The 19,907-nt window shown below is 45.1% G+C and overlaps 1 protein-coding gene across 1 annotated transcript in view; it reads left to right on the top strand.

The window, feature by feature from the left end:
* LOC126108113 (uncharacterized) overlaps positions 1–19,907 on the top strand; it is a 197,234-nt gene that overhangs the window by 84,235 nt on the left and 93,092 nt on the right. The window contains exon 4 of the mRNA XM_049913384.1: positions 6,941–7,059. Coding sequence (XP_049769341.1) covers positions 6,941–7,059 — 119 coding nt within the window. The remainder of the gene's footprint in view (positions 1–6,940; positions 7,060–19,907) is intronic.

Here is a 19,907-nt window from a genome sequence, read left to right as displayed (position 1 = left end):
AACACGTACAGTACAGTGCGCTGAGCTGACTCCGTTGGTGCGGTTGGTCTTGTTGGCGCCGGGATGGTATCATCGTCCGATGTAAGCGCTGTAGAGGTGTAACTGACTTAAACACGCTGTGCATGTCACGTGAAACAGACTGGTTGCTCCACAAGTGCAATGGCAGTCGTATATACTGTTTTACTTATCGTATGTGTACTTCAAGCTCGTATACAAGGTACATGACAGAGGCGAAATATTCTCATGCAATAAGAAGGACGTAAATACTTCTCTTACAAAAAAGTCAGATGTCAGCAGAGGTGAATATTACCGAACTATCAATTTAATAATTCATGGTTGCAAAACACACGTGAATTATTTACAGAGGAATGGAAAAAAGTAAGAACACGCAAGACAATACTGACCCTACGACTTATCTTAGAAGACAGCTTGAATAAAGAGAATGATAATGTTGACTGGAATGTTCTCTTCGAAATCCTGAAGGTAGCAGGGATGAAGTGCTTGGTGTGAAAGGTCATTCACAACTCGTGCACAAAGAATGTAGAGCTTTGAGGTTTGCCATAACATACTAATTGTCAGAGACGGCGAAGGACTCGGAAGACCGACTGAACGAAACGGGTGGTGTGTTGCAAATAGGTTCAAAGATGAATATCAACAAAAGTAAAACAAGGGTAATGGAATGTAGTCGAATGAAATCAGACGTTGCTAAAGGAATAAGATTAGTAAATTAGACGCTAAAAGGGGTAGATGAGTTTTGTTATTTGCACAGCAGAGTAAGAGACGATTACCGAAGCAGAAATGATATAGTGGGTGTTTGGAAATACCCGTACCAAACTTCTAGGCCTTGTAGAGGGGAATGAGTACGTAATATTTCGAGTAGGAACTCACGTGCAGAAACGTACTGTTTCCGTGCTACAGCCGTTTGAAAACTTGTTTGCTAGGTAGGTTCGCAACAGGATAGACGTGGTGGGGAGCCTACGTCGGATTGACTGATTTCGTTTGACGTTTATCCTAACTCCCTCACCTACTTCGAACCTCATTCACGTGTCTGTGAGGAGGAGGTATGGAGTGTTGGAGGTGGTATGAATGTAGTTGTTGCTCATCCACAACATATCAGAAGATCCTGGAAGCAACATCTGTTGCACGCGCAATTGCTTGTGTGCTTGTTGACGTTCTTTTTTTTATCTTATAGGACTTAACTGCAAAGGTCATCAGTCCCTAAGCTTACACACTACTTAACCTAAATTATCCTAAGGACAAACACACACACCCATGCCCAAGTCTGCAGCTCGTGGTCGTGCGGTAGCGTTCTCGCTTCCCACGCCCGGTTTCCCGGGTTCGATTCCCGGCGGGGTCAGGGATTTTCTCTGCCTTGACTGGGTGTTGTGTGCTGTCCTTAGGTTAGTTAGGTTTAAGTAGTTCTAAGTTCTAGGGGACTGATGACCATAGATGTTAAGTCCCATAGTGCTCAGAGCCATTTGAACCATTTGAACCATGCCCGAGGGAGGACTCGAACCTCCGCCGGGACCAGCCGCACAGTCAATGACTGCAGCGCCTTAGACCGCTCGGCAATGTTGACGGGTTCTGTTCAACATCATGCATTCGACGTCTTACAATTCGGGAGTGCGGCGTGTCCTTTGGAGCACCATAGTCACGCCTGCTGACGGTGAAGGTACCCTTTCTCGAAGCCGTTACGTAATTGTGGCGAAAAAGATATGCGATGGACACGGACGTTGTGCGTGATGATTTTGATAAAGGCGACGAGCAGCTCTTTTATTACTGTGAGCTTCACCCTATTGAAGTATGTCGGTGTATTCTGTAAATGTGTACCCAACTATTTTGCTCTAACACTCAAAGACACATGAACCATGTCAGAGAGGTAGGATTGAAGACAAATGAATCAGCCAGTGTGATATAAGTACCCATCACGACTACCCTGTTACAAACTCACGTGACAAACATATTTTCAAACGGCTGTAGCACGGAAACGGTACGTTCCAGGACACGATTTCCTATTCAAAATATTATGTACTCACACCCCTCTATAAGTCACAGAAGTTTGTACGGGAATTTCAAAACACCCTGTATATTATCGCTGGTTACAGCGAGAAAATCACTTCCGAAAAAGAGCAATTTGGTAACATCGAATGTAAATTTAGTATGCTGTTGTTCAATTGGCTATGAGTTCGCTAGTAGCAGTGGACATTAAAGTTCCAGTTGAAACTGTCCTGGTTAAAGATGCCCTTTTTTACAAGTGAATAAAAGAAAGAGACCCTCCTGCAAGCTGTAAAGTCGTGCGGGATGCCTACCGGCCGCCGTGTCATCCTCTCGGATGCGCCATGGAGGGGCAAGTGTTCAGCACAGCGCTCTTCCGGTCGATTTGCGGACTTTCCAGACCGTAGACTACTCGGTCAAGTAGCTCCTCCTCAATTGGCATCACGAGGCTGAGTGCACTCCATGCCAGTCCTCGCACCAAGGAAAAATCTCAGCAGTACCGAGGATCGAACCCGCGTTCTCCGAATGGCAGCCATTTAACGCTGACCACCCAGCTACGGAGGCGGACTTACAAGTGAACAAGGCCCAGAAGAAATAATTTTATTACGATCAAACCATCCTCGGGAACAATTAATCAGAGACTCGCACACGCAACGGAACGAAAATTCTCTTGGCGTCCGAAATGATCTACTGTACTATTGAAACTTCCTGGCAGATTAAAACTGTGTGCCCGACCGAGACTCGAACTCGGGACCTTTGCCTTTCGCGGGCAAGTGCTCTACCAACTGAGCTACCGAAGCACGACTCACGCCCGGTCTCACAGCTTTACTTCTGCCAGTATCTCGTCTCCTACCTTCCAAAAGGCAAAGGTCCCGAGTTCGAGTCTCGGTCGGGCACACAGTTTTAATCTGCCAGGAAGTTTCATATCAGCGCACACTCCGCTGCTGAGTGAAAATCTCATTCTGGATACTGTACTATTGGTTATAGGGATCTAGTAATGTAACGTTGATGCATAGCACGTTTACGAGGTGACGAAACAGTTGCTGCCCAGAAACGCTCGAGGCAAACTTACCGTCCATCATCTGAAAATAATTTACTAATGCGAAGAAATGCTTGCTTGATATTTGAATAAATTGTTCAGAGCAGAAGTAGAACCAATAGAACAATCGATCGAATTAAAACACGACAGTAGTTCTGTAATTACCTCTGCACAAGGCAGCAGTGCATGACTTGTGACTATTCAGTGCCACAGTCTAGCAAAAATAATTTAACAATTCTTAATTAATTTGGTTTACGGAACGAAATAGAGACATGGAATTTTCTTTTAACTTCAGGGTTATTATTTGCTCCCAAAAAACACGAGGATTCTACACAGAATAATTTGATTAATGATGCGTGTTTTACGTTGTGCTCTCAACTCAATTATAAAACGACCTGCTGCATAAAATGAATCGAAAAAAAGAACATATAAACGCAAAAACGTTTGGTGAATGAGATAACAATTTGCTAAACTCGATCACAAATAAGAAACGACACGCAAACAAAATTGCATCACCTCCGCATAGATCGTAAGAAGCTGGCCGCTGTGGCCGAGCGGTTCTAGGCGCTTCAGTCCGGAACTATGCAACTGGTACTGTCGCAGGTTCGAATCTTGCCTCGGGCATGGATGTGTGTAATGTCCTTAGGTTAGTTAGGTTTACGTAGCTCTAAGTCTGAAGGACTGATGACCTCAGATGTTAAGTTCCATAGTACTTAGAGCCATTTGAACCATTTTTTTGGCAGTTACTCGCCGGTAGTGCTCGTGCCTCGTGTTGACTGTGCGGTCTGTTGGGCTCTGATTGCTGGCAGCCAAGGTGGGGCAAGTCTGAGTCCATCTTTCCTATTCATGTTATTAGGGTGTTTAAGTAATTCGATGGCCTCTCTGATTTTGCGTTTCGTCAAAAGTGGCTGCTTGGCCAGCACACAGGCTTCGCTGAATTTGATTTCTTTTCCGCATTCTTGCTGATGTTCTGCCACTGCAGATTTGTTGTATTGCCCTAGACGAATATAGCGCTCGTGTTCCCGAATGCGCGTTGCTATTGGCCTGCCAGTCTCGCCGATGTATGCCTCTCCACATTCGCATTCCACCTTGTACACGCCTGCAGTGTGTAATGCACCCACCTTGTCCTTAGTGGAGCCGAGCGCGTCCTAAATCCTGCGACCACTGTAGAAGACAGGCTGCACCCCAATCCGGCGAAGGCGTTTGCCTGTTCGTTCAGTAACAATTTTCGCATAAGGTAAGAGCACTGTTGGCTGCAGTTTGTGTATTTCTTGCCTATCTTTCTTTCTTGTGTTCGTCGACAAGGCTGTGTGGATCGACTAATGGCTGTAGCCATCGGCTAGAAAAGTTGTGCGTAGACTTTTAAGCTCAGTTATTAGGATTTGAGCATCACCTAGGCGCTGTGCACGGATTGCCAAAGAACGGATGACCGAGTTCTTCTGCGCTGGGTGGTGGTAGGATTAGGCGTGGAGATACCTGTCTGTATGTGTAGGCTTCCGATATACTCTGTGCCCCAGTGTGCCCTCCGTTGTCCTATATACTTCGACGTCTAGAAATGGAATTGCTCCATTCTTCTCTACTTCGAGCGTGAACTGTATCTTCCCGTGCATGTTGTTCAAACATTCGTGAAACTGGTGTAGCTCCGTTTCACCATGAGGCCATATACGAACGTGTCGTCCACGTATCTGAACCAGAAACGTGGGCCTAAAGGAGCTGAACCGAGGGACGTTGCTTCAAAGGCTTCCATGAATATGTCAGCTGCCAGCGGAGATTGGAGAGACCCCATAGCTACGCCGTCTGTCTGCTCGTAGTATTTTCGTCGCCATTTGAAGTACGTTGAAGTGAGGCACAACTCAACCAGGTCGCGTATGTCTGGCGGGACATGACACGCTCCTGAAGGATGCGGATAGTTTCATCCACTGGCACGTTCGTAAATCGTGACTTCACGTCAAAGCTGACCATGATGTCCGTTCTATAAAGTGCGTCTAGTTCTTAACATAAGAGTCCGTCTTGCCAAATAGACGTCTTAAATTCGCAGCCTAGATACTCTGACAGATTGTAGGTAGGCGAGCTGATCCCATTCACTATTGGCCTCAAAGGATAACTTTCCTTGTGTATCTTTGGAACACCGTAAATTCTAGGAGAGACTGGTATTCTGGGAATAAGACCCCTGGCTGTGTCACCGTCATTTCTCGAGTCCTTAATCGAGGACTGCGTCTTTCGAATTGTCTTCGCTGTAGGGTCCGCCCTCAGTTCTTTGTAGATGGTACCATTTAATAATTCCTTCATTTTGTCTTCGTACTGCACGGTGTTTTAATCCTTTCGTGGGCAAAATTATTGAGCAGTTTTTTGTAATGAATGGAGAGCAGATAATAGTTAACAGATAGGTATATTTATCATACAGAATATCAAATTTGCTCCAACTGTGAAAGTGAGGTCACACAACAAGGTGGGAAGTATTCTTCCCACTGCTCTTCCTTGGAGTTAAATGACAAAAACAACTTTTTCAATATATTCCATATTTATTTGATAAATTTACTTCTCTTGTTACAATTATTGTTCACAAATACTTGCCATGAAATTTTCTGAAACATGGGTCTATGCAAAGTGGTATTTGACAATATGTACAAACACAGAGTGCTCTTTTCCGCAGCTTTGGTACTACAATGACGGCATGTCCAGTAGGTTTCTCCTAAACTGGGTTGCTGCTCCCCTACAGCCACATGACGAAAATCTTCAGGTACTTTACCCCTTTTTGCCAGAAAGACAGGTTTTTGTCCACGCCTTTTTTGGGATGAGAAGCCAGCGATCAATTGTATGGCTAGATGGATCCTGTATATAAGCTGATCATGCTATCCACTTTCGCTTTTACTTATTTTCCACAGGATATAACTGTTCACTGCAGCAACGTCCACCAGGAAATAAAATATTCTGTGCCACCATTTTACAGTAAGTCTGCCAATAGCATACCTTTCTCGTAATTGATCAAACTTATTGACACCACCCATTATTTTGCTGTATTCTGCCACAACTTCAGGACAAGAAATCTCTGTACTGGTACCACCCTTGTTTTTCCTTTTCACTGTGGCTGTTTCTCATGGGTCATGAACTGAGGACAGAAATGGCTTCTATTGTTTCAAACTGGAATTCTCCTCGTTCCAGGTTTACGTTTTCCTTCATAAATGTGGATAAATCAAAAGTATTTACCTTACACTATAGCTTTGAGGAAAAAAAATCACAAAATGTCTGGCGACCAGCACTGAAAGGCTCCTCTACAGAGCAACACTCAGCTGTACAATGCCTCTGCGCGAAGGTACAGCAAAAACGGCGGGAACTTCCGATTGGAAGCAGTACCCTATACTGTTCACTAGGTGGTAGCACCATACAGAGGTGGGAACTGTGAATCCCACGGGACTAGGAGCGAGTTCATTGTAGTGGGAAGCATGTTTCCCACGGCTCACGAAACGGTTAAGATGACAGTTGCATTGCCTTTGTCTGCTGTTAATATCACAATTTCGTCTTCAGTTCCTTGATAGCTGCCCTTTCCTCTCGGCCTATTAAAATAAAGTTCCCTCTCCTTCTTCCTTAAGTGACCAATGAAACGAACTATCTTTTTTAAATTATGACGCAATGTCATGCGCAGTGAACAGTAACAACAAAATATTAGGGACACTGCACAGCCCGAACGCACCAGTAGACCCAGAAGAAGACCACTGCAACCGTGGACGAAACGTTGGTTTCCCTCCAGCAGTAGTTTTATACATTATGACGCGGTACCACGCCCTTTTATGTCGATAAATGTTTTTTTTCAGCTTGCCCCTGAGCTCTACTTATATGACTTTGTTGAATGCTATCACGTGCAACGTAGTGGTAATATTAATAGGACAGCATTATTATTATTTGCAGGTGAAGTTCAACTTCTCACACAAGCCGTCAAACGTGCCGCCCTTAGGGATGACGCTGCTGGAGGAAGGCGTGTGCTACTACTCCAACGCCCGGGTAGCGCTCCTCGCGTCGCCTCTGCCGTAAGTACGCCCTCCTCTCCTGCTGCCGTCCACTAGTCTTCGGCGGTGCACTCTCTGCCACTAACCAGATGCCGACGATTTTCCCACCCATGTCGTTGTGGCTCTCTTCAAACTCATACTGAAATTATAAATTACAAAATTTGTGCTATACTAATGCTGCATAGTGAAACAAGCCAGTAGTGTGTGTCTTCTAGATTCCAGATGAGCAGATATCTGTGCACCAGATGACCAAATTGTAGTATTCAGGCTTTTTTACTTATTATTATTATTATTATTATTTTTATTACTATTAACTTGTTTTAATGTAGTTACTTTGTGTAGATTCCCCTCGCCGTCCCCTTTAAATAGCATAAATCTTAATTATTACTAATATATTTGAAATCATGTTTATACTTTATTCACCCCAATTCACGTGCAAGCTTCGGTCTGTTCTTTTATATAGCAGCAGACTAAAAGAAAATAACAAATAAATAAAATAAAGAGTAAGTCAATCAGGGTAACGTTTTCCCAGTCAGGGTATCTTTGCACCACTTATTACTTTTGTTTCAAATCGGTGGAATTCCACCCACTTGCATTATTTTGTACTAAGAGTAATAGTTTTATTATCTCTGTGATTTTTTTTTGCATTTTAGTTGTCTTTCCACCATCCCACAAGCTTTTATGCTTGTAATTATTCTTTAAATGTGTTGGCTGTGGTGACGCATCTGACGATTTTGCCTGAAATTGAACAATGCCAGATCGATACAAATAACTTGTTATTTCAGAGTAAATCTTCATTACTGAATTAACAGTTTGGTTTTACTTCTTATTAACACCTAATGTCCTATTCACTGGTGTTAAGTAACCGAGAGCAGTAGACATAGGAAAAATACTGTTTTTAAACCTGCTGTAAGGTTAACCCGGATGGCACCATAACTTTGAATCAGTGTTAAAGCTGAAATTGTACTAAAAAGACATACGATGACCGATAAATATGGGCCCTAAAATGCTTACCTAAAGAGCTATGAGCACCTCTTCATCTTCGCTCATGATTCTCAAGCTATGCGTTTTAGAACTCATGTTGACCAGAGGTATTTTCTTGTTTTGGTCCACCACCACCTCTCAAAGCCGTTTTCCCTACAATATTAGCTACAACAGTACCAGTAAATCTATCCCACTGTATCAGAACGATTTTCGTTTATAACTTCGAACTCTGTCGTTTCCGGATCAGGGTCCGTTATCTCAAGTTGTGTGCAAATTTATACATAAAAAATAATATAATTAATTGAACAAATTGATTTTTTCGCACTTTTATCATTTTGATTCCTTATAGATTTTTAAGGGAATGCAATGTTCTTCACTTTTAACTTACATCGATTTCTGTATTCGTTATGCTGTTAAGATTTACACAAGTTGGTTAAATGGTTCTCCTTCCGCATTATTAGTTCCCACTCTTGACCGTGTTTACAATATTGATTCTTAATCGGACTTCCTCTTCTGATTCAGGCAGCTACAGTGACATGACATTGCGATAATACGCGGAAGAAAAGAAAACTTTCTTGGTTTTGCACAAAAACGAACTCTCAGACTCTATATTTTCATAAAACTATTATTCAGACAACATACTGTATCACAAGAAATACGCCTTCTCGCCACGAGAACTAAAGACAGAATCTCTCTAATAATTGTAAAAAAAAAGGAAAAAGTTTCCATCATTTGTCTTTCGCCTTCCGGCGTAGCAAAATATCTCTTTGCCTACGCTTACAGTGGCCGCGCTAGTTTTTATTGTCATGAGTAATAACTTTTATCGTAGCGTGTCACGGCTTTTCCTTATATACCTATACAATTGATACAATTACCATTCTCCATTATCCCTGAAAGTTTGCAAAATCATCGCGGAATCACCCTGGATAATGCAGTGAGTTCGCAGTTTCCCCAACTTCCCCATCTTCCTGAGGAGACAACGTGGTCTGGTAAGGGGGGGGGGGGGGAGGGGGCGGAGTGGGCTGTCAGGTGAGAGACATTCGAATACGTGCAGGAGCTCTGCACGCGTGCACAGTTCTTAACTGTCCGTGACTTCGTCTATTTCATGGCCCCCAATTTTGTAGTTAAGTTTTCTACTAAGGTTATTTCTGCTATTCTTCATTACCTGCATCTTTCTTCTGTTTACTCTTAGTCAGTACTGTGTATTCAGTAGACTGTTCATTCTATTCAACGCGTCCTATAATTCTTCCTCACATTCACAACCTTAGAAGAGTAAAATGGTTCATAAAAATACTCAAATATTATAATACAATGATGGATGTTCTAATTAGATAAGTCTTACAATGATACACATATCAAAAAAAGTTTCGCGTCACATAGGTTCTGAGAGTTCAGGAACCTGCACAGTAAAATTGAAATAGAGATCAACACAAAACATCATTTCCGCCCTTTTTATTGTTCATGAAAACCACACAATGCATGTTGTACCACCAAACAGCGAGACCTTCAGAGGTGGTGGTCCAGATTGCTGTACACACCGGTACCTCTAATACCCAGTAGCACATCCTCTTGCATTGATGCAAGTCTGTATTCGTCGTCGTGACATACTATCACAAGTTAATTAAGGCACTGTTGCTCTAGATTGTCCCACTCCTCAACCGTGATACTGCGTAAAGCCCTCAGAGTGGTTGGTGGATCACATAGTCCATAAACAGCCCTTTTCAATCGATCAAAGGCATGTTCGATAGGGTTCGTGTCTGGAGAACATGCTGGCCACTATAGCCGAGCGATGTCTTTATCCTGAGGGAAGTCATTCACAAGATGTGCAGGACAGGGGCGCGAATTTTCGTCAATGAAGACGAATGCCTCGCCAATATGGTGCCGATATGGTTTCACTATCAGTCGGAGGATGGCATTCACGTATCGTACAGTCATTACGGTGCCTTCCATGACCACCAGCGGCGTACGAGGGATCCACATAATGCCACCCCAAAACAGCAGGGAACCTCCACCTCGCTGCACTTGCAGGACAGTGTGTCTAAGGTATTCATCCTGATCGGTTTGCCTCCAAACATATCTCCGACGATTGTCTGGCTGAAGTCATATGGGACACTCATCGGTGAAGAGAACGTGATGCCAATGTTGTTGGGCCCATTTGTAGCGCGCTGCGTGATGTCGTGATTGCTGCCAGGGTTCAAAATCTGTGTGAAATCTTATGGGACTTAACTGCTAAGGTCATCAGTCCCTAGGCTTACACACTACTTAACCTAAATTATCCTAAGGACAAATACACACACCCATGCCCGAGGGAGGACTCGAACCTCCGCCAGGACCAGCTGTCAGGGTTCCTCCGAGCCATAATCTGTAGGTAGCGGTCATCCACTGCAGTAGTAGCTCTTGGGCGGCATAAGCGAGGCATGTCATCGACAGTTCCTATCTCTCTGTACCTCCTCCATGTCCAAACAACATCGCTTTGGTTCACTCCGAGACGCCTCGACACTTCCCTTGTTGAGAGCCCTTCCTGGCACAAGGTAACAATGTGGACGCGATCGAACCGCGGTACTGATCGTCTAGGGATGGTTGAACTACAGACAACACGAGTCGTATACCTCCTTCCTGGTGGAATGACTGGAACTGATCGGCTGTCGGACCCCCTCCGTCTAATATGTGCTTCTCATGCATGGTTGTTTATATCTTTGGGCGAGTTTAGTGACATCTTTGAAGAGTCAAAGGGACTGTGCCTGTGATACAATATCGACAGTCAACATCTATCTTCAGGAGTTCTGGGAACAGGGATGACGCAAAATTTTTTTGATGTGTGTATATTGCGGTGGCAGTGCAAATAAAAAGTAAATAGTATTGCCCCTTCTGGCAGTAAGTCAGCTGTGTAAATGAAACAACTTGTCTAATTCATTTTATTTCTACCAATGTCTGTCTTTGCACAACATGAGAATGTTGCTTATTCAGGCTATGTGCCACCATCTTGAAAGTCACTAGAAATCATTAGCAAAAATATTGTCTTCTATAATTGTGGTACTTTAAAGAAACATTTTTAAGGTTTTTGAAAACATGGCTGATTTTGAGCGACCTAAACGACAAATTACATAAATTTCACGACATTCTGTGTGTTGTGGTCTGTGTGCAGGGAAGAAGAGTCTGAAGTCACGACGAGTAAATACGTCACATCAGTCGACCACGTAGATATAGCTGGCTCGGTGTCTTACATGAACACAGGGTACAGGGTAAGTTACACAGCAGTTATTTTGTTCATTTATTTATACATTAGCTTCCACGGCACAACGTGAGCAATGCCATTTGGTCAGGGAATGAGTTCATACATTGTATACGGAACAAGGAATTAAAGGATTAATAAAACATAAAAAAACAGAGTATACTAATAAATAACACATTACAAAGAAGAGTTCTGAACTCCTGTGAGGATCTCCAGCATAGAATAGGAGTTAGACACAAGAAAAGCTTTCAACTAGGATTTGAATACGTGTATCATTGCTGGCCAGGGTGGCCGAGCGGTTCTAGGCGCTACAGTGTGGAACCGCGCGTCCGCTACCGCCGCAGGTTCGAATCCTGCCTCGGGCATGGATGTGTGTGTTGTCCTTAGGTCAGTTAGGTTTAAGTAGTTCTAAGTGCTATGGGACTGATGATCTCAGCAGTTAAGTCCCATAGTGCTCAGAGCCATTTGAACTTGTATCTTTCAGTTCTGCTGGAATCCTATTGAAAATGATATCTGCTGAATAGTATACATCAGTACTCGCCAAACTGTGACACGTCGGCCGAATGTGGAGTGGATTAAGTATTAGTACGGCACACGGTTCTCAGCCATAGTTATAATAAAATGCATCTGGGAACTAACAGCTGAATCCAAAAATCTCAACTACAGTTAACAAATACCCAAGAGTGTAGTTTTCCTGTTCAGGAACAAAAAAAAGTGGCTACAGAGGCAGTATTATAAGATGTGCTTAATTTTAGCAGACGTTGGTGAATTCGACTGTGAGCTAACTGAATGTGGCCGCTTACCTCAGTGGCAGAGGGTAAGTAGCACATCCACTGCAGGGTTGGAGGATGTGAGGTGGAGACTGTTTTATTGGCTGTCTTCCAGCAGTGAAAACTCATCGGCCAGTGGGACTTGTACCAGTCACCTGCTATAGTATAAATTTTGACACGGGACGTGAAACACACTTGGACGAGGAGCGAGGCCCACGAGAAAGACAGGCTGTGGCGCGCCACGCTGCAGGCCTTACATGTGCCAGCGGCCCACTCCAGTGCGGAGTGAGTACCTATTTTAGACAAGTTTCATAATTCTTGACTGAGCGTCTAGATGCATGCAAACTATCGGTAACACACGGCAGAGTTAAGGCCTTTGGTGGATACCTTTTCAATTGCATACTGATTTCCCGTGGGTCCTGCATCGAGCCGAACGTTCGCGAAGTGTGCGGGCAAGTCCACTAGTCTGACGTCACAAGCTTCTTTCCGGGTCCGTCCATCTCGTGTGCCGCGGACAGGGAGCTGGTGATGTCACAGCGCGGAACTCAGTGCCCACGGGATATACGGTCTTGCAAACGATCTTGTGACGTCACACTAGCCGGCTTGTCCGCCACATTTCGCAAACGCTCGATTCCAAGCAGGGCCCTGGGGAAATCAATATGCAGTTGAGATGGTACCCACTGAAGGCCTTAACTTTGCTGTGTGTTATCGAGAGCTTGCTTGCATCTAAATACGCAGTCGAGAATTATCAAACTCGTCGAAAATACAAACATCAAAAAAAGTTTTGCATCACCCCGGTTCCCAGAAGTCCTGAAGACTGATTTGACTGTGGATATTGTATCACAGACACAGTCTCTTTGAGTCTTCAGAGATGTCACTACACCCGCCCAAAGATGTAAACAACCATGTATGAGAAGCACATATTAGACGGAGAGGGTCCGACAGGCGATCAGTTCCAGACATTCCACCAAGAAGGAGGTACACTGCTCGTGTTGTCTATAGCTCAACCATGCCTAGACGGTCAATACCACGGTATGATCGCGTCCACATTGTTACTTTGTGTCAGGAAGAGCACCCAACAAGGCAAGTGTCGAGGCGTCTCGGAGTGAACCAAAGCGATATTGTTCGGACATGGAGGAGATACAGAGAGACAGGACCTGTCGATGATAGGCCTCGCTCAGGCCTCGCAAGGGCTACTACTGTAGTGGATGACCGCTATCCTCGGATTAAGGCTCGGAGGAACCCTGACAGCATCGCCACCATGTTGAATAATGCTTTTCGTGCAGCCACAGGACGTAGTGTTACGACTTATACTGTGCGCAATAGCCTGCATGATGCGCAACTTCACTCCCGACGTCCATGGCGAGGTCCATCTTCGCAACCACGACGCCATGCAGCGCGATATAGATGGGCCCAACAACATGCCGAATGGTCCTCTTAGGACTGGCATCACGTTCTCTTCACCGATGAGTGTCGCATATGCCTTCAACCACGCAGTCATCGGAGGCATGTTTGGAGGCAACCCGGTCAAGCTGAACGCCTTAGACACACTGTCCAGCGAGTTGAATACACTATACGTACCAGTCAACGTTATTACGACACTGTAACCCTTCCTCATGTACTTCATTCGAGGGGTGCATTCGGCCCTGACTTTATTTTTATGGATGACAAGCGCAACCGATTGAACTGCGCAGATGGAGGACCTCTTGGAAAGAGAGGATATTTGAAGATTGGACTGACCTACCTTCCCTCCCGACTTAAACCCCATGGAGCACGTGTGGGATGCGTCGGGGAGACGTAATGCAGCACGCCCATACTGACCAACAACCACTCAGCAGGTCTTAACAGGGCTGTTGAAGAAATGGAACTCCTTACAAACCTTGTGGCCAAATGAAATCAGGTCGCAGAGCATACGTTGCCGTCCGTGGTGATCACACACCCTATTAAGAACCACGTCCCGAACTTTGTAATATCCTGGGGCGCTCCATAACTACTCAGTGTTGTAATTAATGCTTTTGAATAAAAGTGGCTTTTCCGTTTATCTCATTGCGTTTTTCCTTCACTGACCTACTGTGCTATACCGTAGCAGTTCTATCTATGTTTGGTCCAAGCTTCATCTAGTTATTTTAATTGACAGTGACACATCATAAGAAAGTTACATCCGTCCGTAAGTTTTACAGACCACTGTACATTGATATTCCGCAAGCCAGAATATGGCGCATTGCCGAGAGTTCTTTATACAACTACTAGCCTTTTCCTACCCTATTCCCTCTCTTATCCTTCTTTCTTTACGTGAAATGTATGTTAGAGGCATTCGGCTTTAACGCCAGTTCTCTAAATTTTCTCAATAGTGTTTCGCAAAAAGATAGTGGTCTTCCCTTCAGGGATTCCCATTTGAGTTCCTAAGCATGTCCATAATACTTGCATGTTGATCGAAGTGCCGTGGCCGCCTGCGCTAGGTCTCTCGGCTGAGGATCCCTGGCGCGAAGAGTTCGATCGAGGTGGTCCTGTGGTGTCACCGCCAGACACCACACTTGCTAGGTGGTAGCCTTTAAATCGGCCGCAGTCTGTTAGTATACGTCGGACCCGCGTGTCGCCACAGTGATTGCAGACCGAGCGCCGCCACATGGCAGGTCTAGTCTAGAGAGACTCCCTAGCACTCGCCCCAGTTGTACAGCCGACTTTGCTAGCGATGGTTCACTGACTACTTACGCTCTCATTGGCAGAGACGACAGTTTAGCATAGCCTTCAGCTACGTTATTGGCGACGACCTAGCAAGGCACCATATTCAGTTACTGCAACTAATTACTTCAAGACTGTATTCTGAACAAATAATATTGTGAATCATGTACCGTCAAGAGCGACGTTCATCATTAATGGATTAAAGTTAAATATCAAACTAATTCCGTCCGCTTTCTGAATTCTAATTCCTTGTCATGTTCCAGACCTCACGTCAGTATAGTCCTTCCCTCCTCACGCCAGCCTGCGTGAGCTAAAATACGTCCATTTCGGCCTCCATTCATAACACGGTGTTGGCTCTTCTGCCAACACAACAGGTCCCACAGATTCTGGACTGGGTTTAAATCCGGGGAATTTGGTGGGTAGGAGAGAATGGCAAATTCATCCAGGTGCTCTTCGAACCATGCAAGTATGCTCGGGCCTGTTTGACACGTTGCATTGCCCTGTTGATAGATGCCGTCGTGCCAAGGAAAAACATATTGCATGTGGCGATGGTCATGGTCCCCAAGAATAGATGGTCCATTGGGTCTTCCAGAGAGACAAGATCACTAAGGGAATGCCACGAAAACATTCCCCAGACCATAACGCTCCGTCCTGGCTGCAGGATGTTTGCTTTCAGGCATTTCACACCGTGGCAGTCCAGTTGCGGCACTGTGTCCTTGGCGTGCACGTTACAGCTTTCGTCGCCGATGAACAGCACTCAGCATGCGTGCATGAAACGGCCGCCTCTTGCAGAGACCCATACGCAGCATCGTTCGTTGAACGGCCGTTGAGGAGGCGCTGTTGATAGCCCTTGGTTCATCTGGGCGGTCAGTTGCTCAACAGTTGCACGTTTGTTAACCGGTACCCATCTCCCCAGCTGTCGTTCACCCCTGTCATCTATGGCCGGTGGTTCACCGCAGCTGCCTCGGCGCCGGTTTTAGTTAGTGTCATTTTGACATGCACTGTGTACTTTAACCACGGCGGCACGCGAATGGTTTACAAACTTAGCCGTTTCGCAATGTTTCCACTCCAGGTCCGAAAGCCAATGATCATTACCTTTTGGACGTCAATTAAATCGCTCCCTTCCTGCATTACGACTACAATTGCACTGTTTTTCCGCTTCCTCACCTCCCCCCCCCCCCCATCTCCCATGGCACGCTTTTTATGCGCTCCACATACAGCGGTGCCGTCTGTGAACGCTTGTCGCACGTTTACGTCGGACATAGGCGGCGCTCTTATTAATGTGGCTAGATTGTGTAGATCAGTTTTGGGCCTGTGTGTCTTATATCGGTTCGCGGCTATGGTATAAATTTCAAACAGAAATAATATGGATTTGTGAATGCACGTTATAGAAATGCGGTTCTTATTTATAGCAAAGAATATGAAATTAAATTAAGAATGTTGTAATACAATACATTGAGTAGAAGAAAATAGACATTCAAAACGTTTAGTAGACATTTGTGATCGTGACTCATTTTGCATAATGCATTTAAATATAAGAACAATTACGGCTATTAATAAAATAATTATCCATTCACACAGGCAACAAAATACTTCGCCAGGTTATTACCAACTGCAGTGTTGCAACTTTGTGTTCCGAATTTTGCTGAGTTGGATGCTCATAACATAATAAGATCGGTACATATGCGGCCCTATCTGCCACCTGTCAGTGTCAGTATTGGCTCTTGAGCAAAACTGTGTGACAATCACTAGTGCAGACGCCGGCCGGAGTGGCCGAGCGGTTAAAGGCGCTACAGTCTGGAACCGCACGACCGCTACGGTCGCAGGTTCGAATCCTGCCTCGGGCATGGATGTGTGTGATGTCCTTAGGTTACTTAGGTTTAAGTAGTTCTAAGTTCTAGGGGACTTATGACCACAGCAGTTGAGTCCCATAGTGCTCAGAGCCATTTGAACCACTAGTGCAGACATTTCTGTACGATGCTTAAGGAAGTGGTATCCAAATGGTTCAAATGGCTCTGAGCACCATGGGACTTAACAAAATGGTTCAAATGGCTCTGAGCACTGTGGGACTCAACATCTATGGTCATCAGTCCCCTAGAACTTAGAACTACTTAAACCTGAAACGTCCCCTTAGAACAATTTATACACGACTGTGCTTAACCTGACACACAATATTATTTAGCGCAACGCAATCTGACTTTCAAAAATCCCTATAAAAGAATGGCCCTGACTAACATTAAACTATACCTTTCACAAATAACTTACCTCACAAAAATCTTCATTACTCGAACTACTGCAATACAGCGAGCGCCACTATTGCCAGCTAAATAAAAGATTCAAACTACAGAAGGCACTAACTACTGATAGGGATAGTTAGCAAATGAAAGATATTAATAGAGAACAAACAATGTATTTACCTTAATAGTCATAATATATATATAGCAGTTCATGACAAATTACAAAACTCCGCCATCTCTCTCCCCACATCCACCACTGCTGGCGGCTCACCTCCAACTGCCCAACGCTACGCGCTGTTAACATCCAGCTGCCCCTCTACAATGGCAGACAACAATGCAAACTAGCCACAGACTGCACACAGCACAGCCAGTGATTTTCATACAGAGCGCTACGTGGCATTACCAATATAAAAATCTAAACAGCCTACTTTCAACTCTTTCCGTAATTTACGGGCGGTTGGTGTGTAAGGCGCGGAGCTGGCGCCCGATTGCGACCCAGTTGGGTTTCATCGGATTCAGATAATCCAAAACTGGTGGCCAAGAAATCAAAGTGAGTTCACTGTCATGCTCCTCAAACCACTGCAGCACGATTATGACCTTATCCTGCTAGAAGACGGAGAAGACATCAAGCTTAAATGGGGTTACAGCTGGTCCCTAGTAATGTTCACGTAGTCCACAGCTGTGCCTTCGACTACTGCAGCAGGTACCATGGAAGCCAAGGTGAATGTCGCCCATAACATGATACTGTTCCCATCGGCCTGCGTCTGTGGCGCGTAGCATGTTTCGAGCAGCCATTTGCCTGGATGACAGCGTATCTGGACACGGTCGTCGACCTGGTTCAAGAATACACGGGATCCATCCTACTAGGCGACCCGATCCCATTCATACGCGATCCAGTCTCGATGAGCCCGTGCCCACTGTAATCGTAGCTGACGATGTTGTATGGTCTTCTGCTGCAGAATAAATGTCCAAATGTGTGTGAAATCTCATGGGACTTAACTGCTAAGGTCATCAGTCCCTAAGCTTACACACTACTTAACCTAAATTATTCTAAGGACAAACACACACACCCATGCCCGAGGGAGGACTCGAACATCCGCCGGGATCAGCCGCACAGTCCATGACTCTGCTGCGGAATACCGTGTCCAACAATCAGCGCTGACAGTGCGCACCAAGGCGTTAGTGCCTGCGCCAGGACTGCCCTCCGTCGTCAAATCTGCCACAGATCGCCGCCTATTTTGCTTTACAGAATGGGCAAACCTCCGATCCCTGTGTTCTGTGACGACGAATGGACGTCCAACGTCTTGTCACCTACCTGTGGTTTCGGCGTCTTTCAACCAATTTCCACAGACGCTCACGAGAGTAGCACGTGAACAGCCAACCAACCAACTTCGATGTTTCCCCGATTGCTCGCTCCCACGCACTGGGCCTCAACAATCTGGTTTTTGTCAAAGTCCCTTTAAGTCGGCGGATTTCCGCATTTGCCCCATTCGTCTCTCCTCCGCTCACATACAGGGTGATCATAATTAAAGCTGAACTTTCAAATCGCTGTAGAAATAACACCAATGGTCAGAATTACGTCAATTGCAACGGAATATTATCGGAGAAGGGGGAGAACGTATGGCAGAAGAAAAATAAAAAAAGGTAGCAATAGATGGCGCTGTAAGCGTCATAATTAATAGTGCTCGACTAAAAATGACAAATGAATCATACAACAATGCCCAAGGTGTTTGTTTGACGTTAAACAAACTGTACCACTCAATGTGCATGGGTGTACCTGTGTGACGCTGTTAGTTAGATAAGCCCACCCACCACGGCAAGGTCATATCACATCGGATGGCAAAAAGCAGTTTCTAATTGCCACGAGGCCGAGAACCGCATAAAAAGCATCACTCACGTCGGTTTGTAATTGTCCTGCGGCCAAAAACCGCATAAAAAGCATAAATTAAAATCAGATCGGATTATTAATTTCCGTGTCACTAGCGCAAAACATGTTCAATATGCTGTCCACCGTTTTCTGCAACAAGTTGAAACCGAGAAACAACATGTACCACAACTGATCGAAGCTGTTTCCGGAGTCACGTTCAGAATGTGTTGCGCAGTGCGTGCCTTCAATGCAGTTATGTTTACAATCGGAACGCTGAACACAACGTCTTTCAGATAGCCCCACAGCCAGAAGTCACACGGATTAAGATCAGGTGATCGGGACGGCAAGGCTGTAGGGAAATGGCGGCTGACAATTCTATCATTTCCGAAATGGCGCTTCAGCAGCTGCTTAACTGGATTTTCAATGTGCAGAGGTGCGCCATCCTGCATGAAAATGATCCCATCCGCACATCGACGCTGTTGGAGAGCTGGAATGACGTGGTTCCACAAAAGACACTGATAGCGCTAACCAGTGACGGTTCAGTAACAGGGCCAGAAGCACCTGTCTCTTCGAAATACTATGGTGCTATGATAAATGAAGCTGTAAACCCGCACCACACAGTCACCATTTCAGGATAAAGTGGTACTGGTTGATCTGCGTGTGGGTTTTCCGTTGCCCATATTCGTCAATTCTGTGTACTGACATATCCTGTCAGATGGAACTGGGCTTCGTCTGTCCACAAAATCTTCCACGACCAGAGTATGGTAAGAGAGAAAATTGCCCACTTCAATGAGAGCAATAAATTCTAAAGCAAAGGTCGCTCTTGGTGGCAGGTCAACAGGAAGCAACTAGTGAACATGGGTAATTTTGAATGGATAGCAAAGAAAGATGTTTCGTAGGATTTTACGCACCGTGCTCACGGGTATGTCCAATGTTCGGGCAATTAGCCGTGCACTACACGTTTCCAGACCACAACTCGTCTCCTCCCGCACTGCCGTGGGCACTGCTCCACTGCCGAATCAATTCGTTTCCTCCCTCTACCAGGTTGCACACCAAAAGAAACCGTCTTTTCGAATAATTTTCCCCAGACCCAAGGC

This window comes from Schistocerca cancellata, chromosome 1, assembly GCF_023864275.1.
Source record: "Schistocerca cancellata isolate TAMUIC-IGC-003103 chromosome 1, iqSchCanc2.1, whole genome shotgun sequence".
Lineage (NCBI taxonomy): Eukaryota > Metazoa > Arthropoda > Insecta > Orthoptera > Acrididae > Schistocerca > Schistocerca cancellata.
This window is presented reverse-complemented; position numbering and strand designations above follow the sequence as displayed.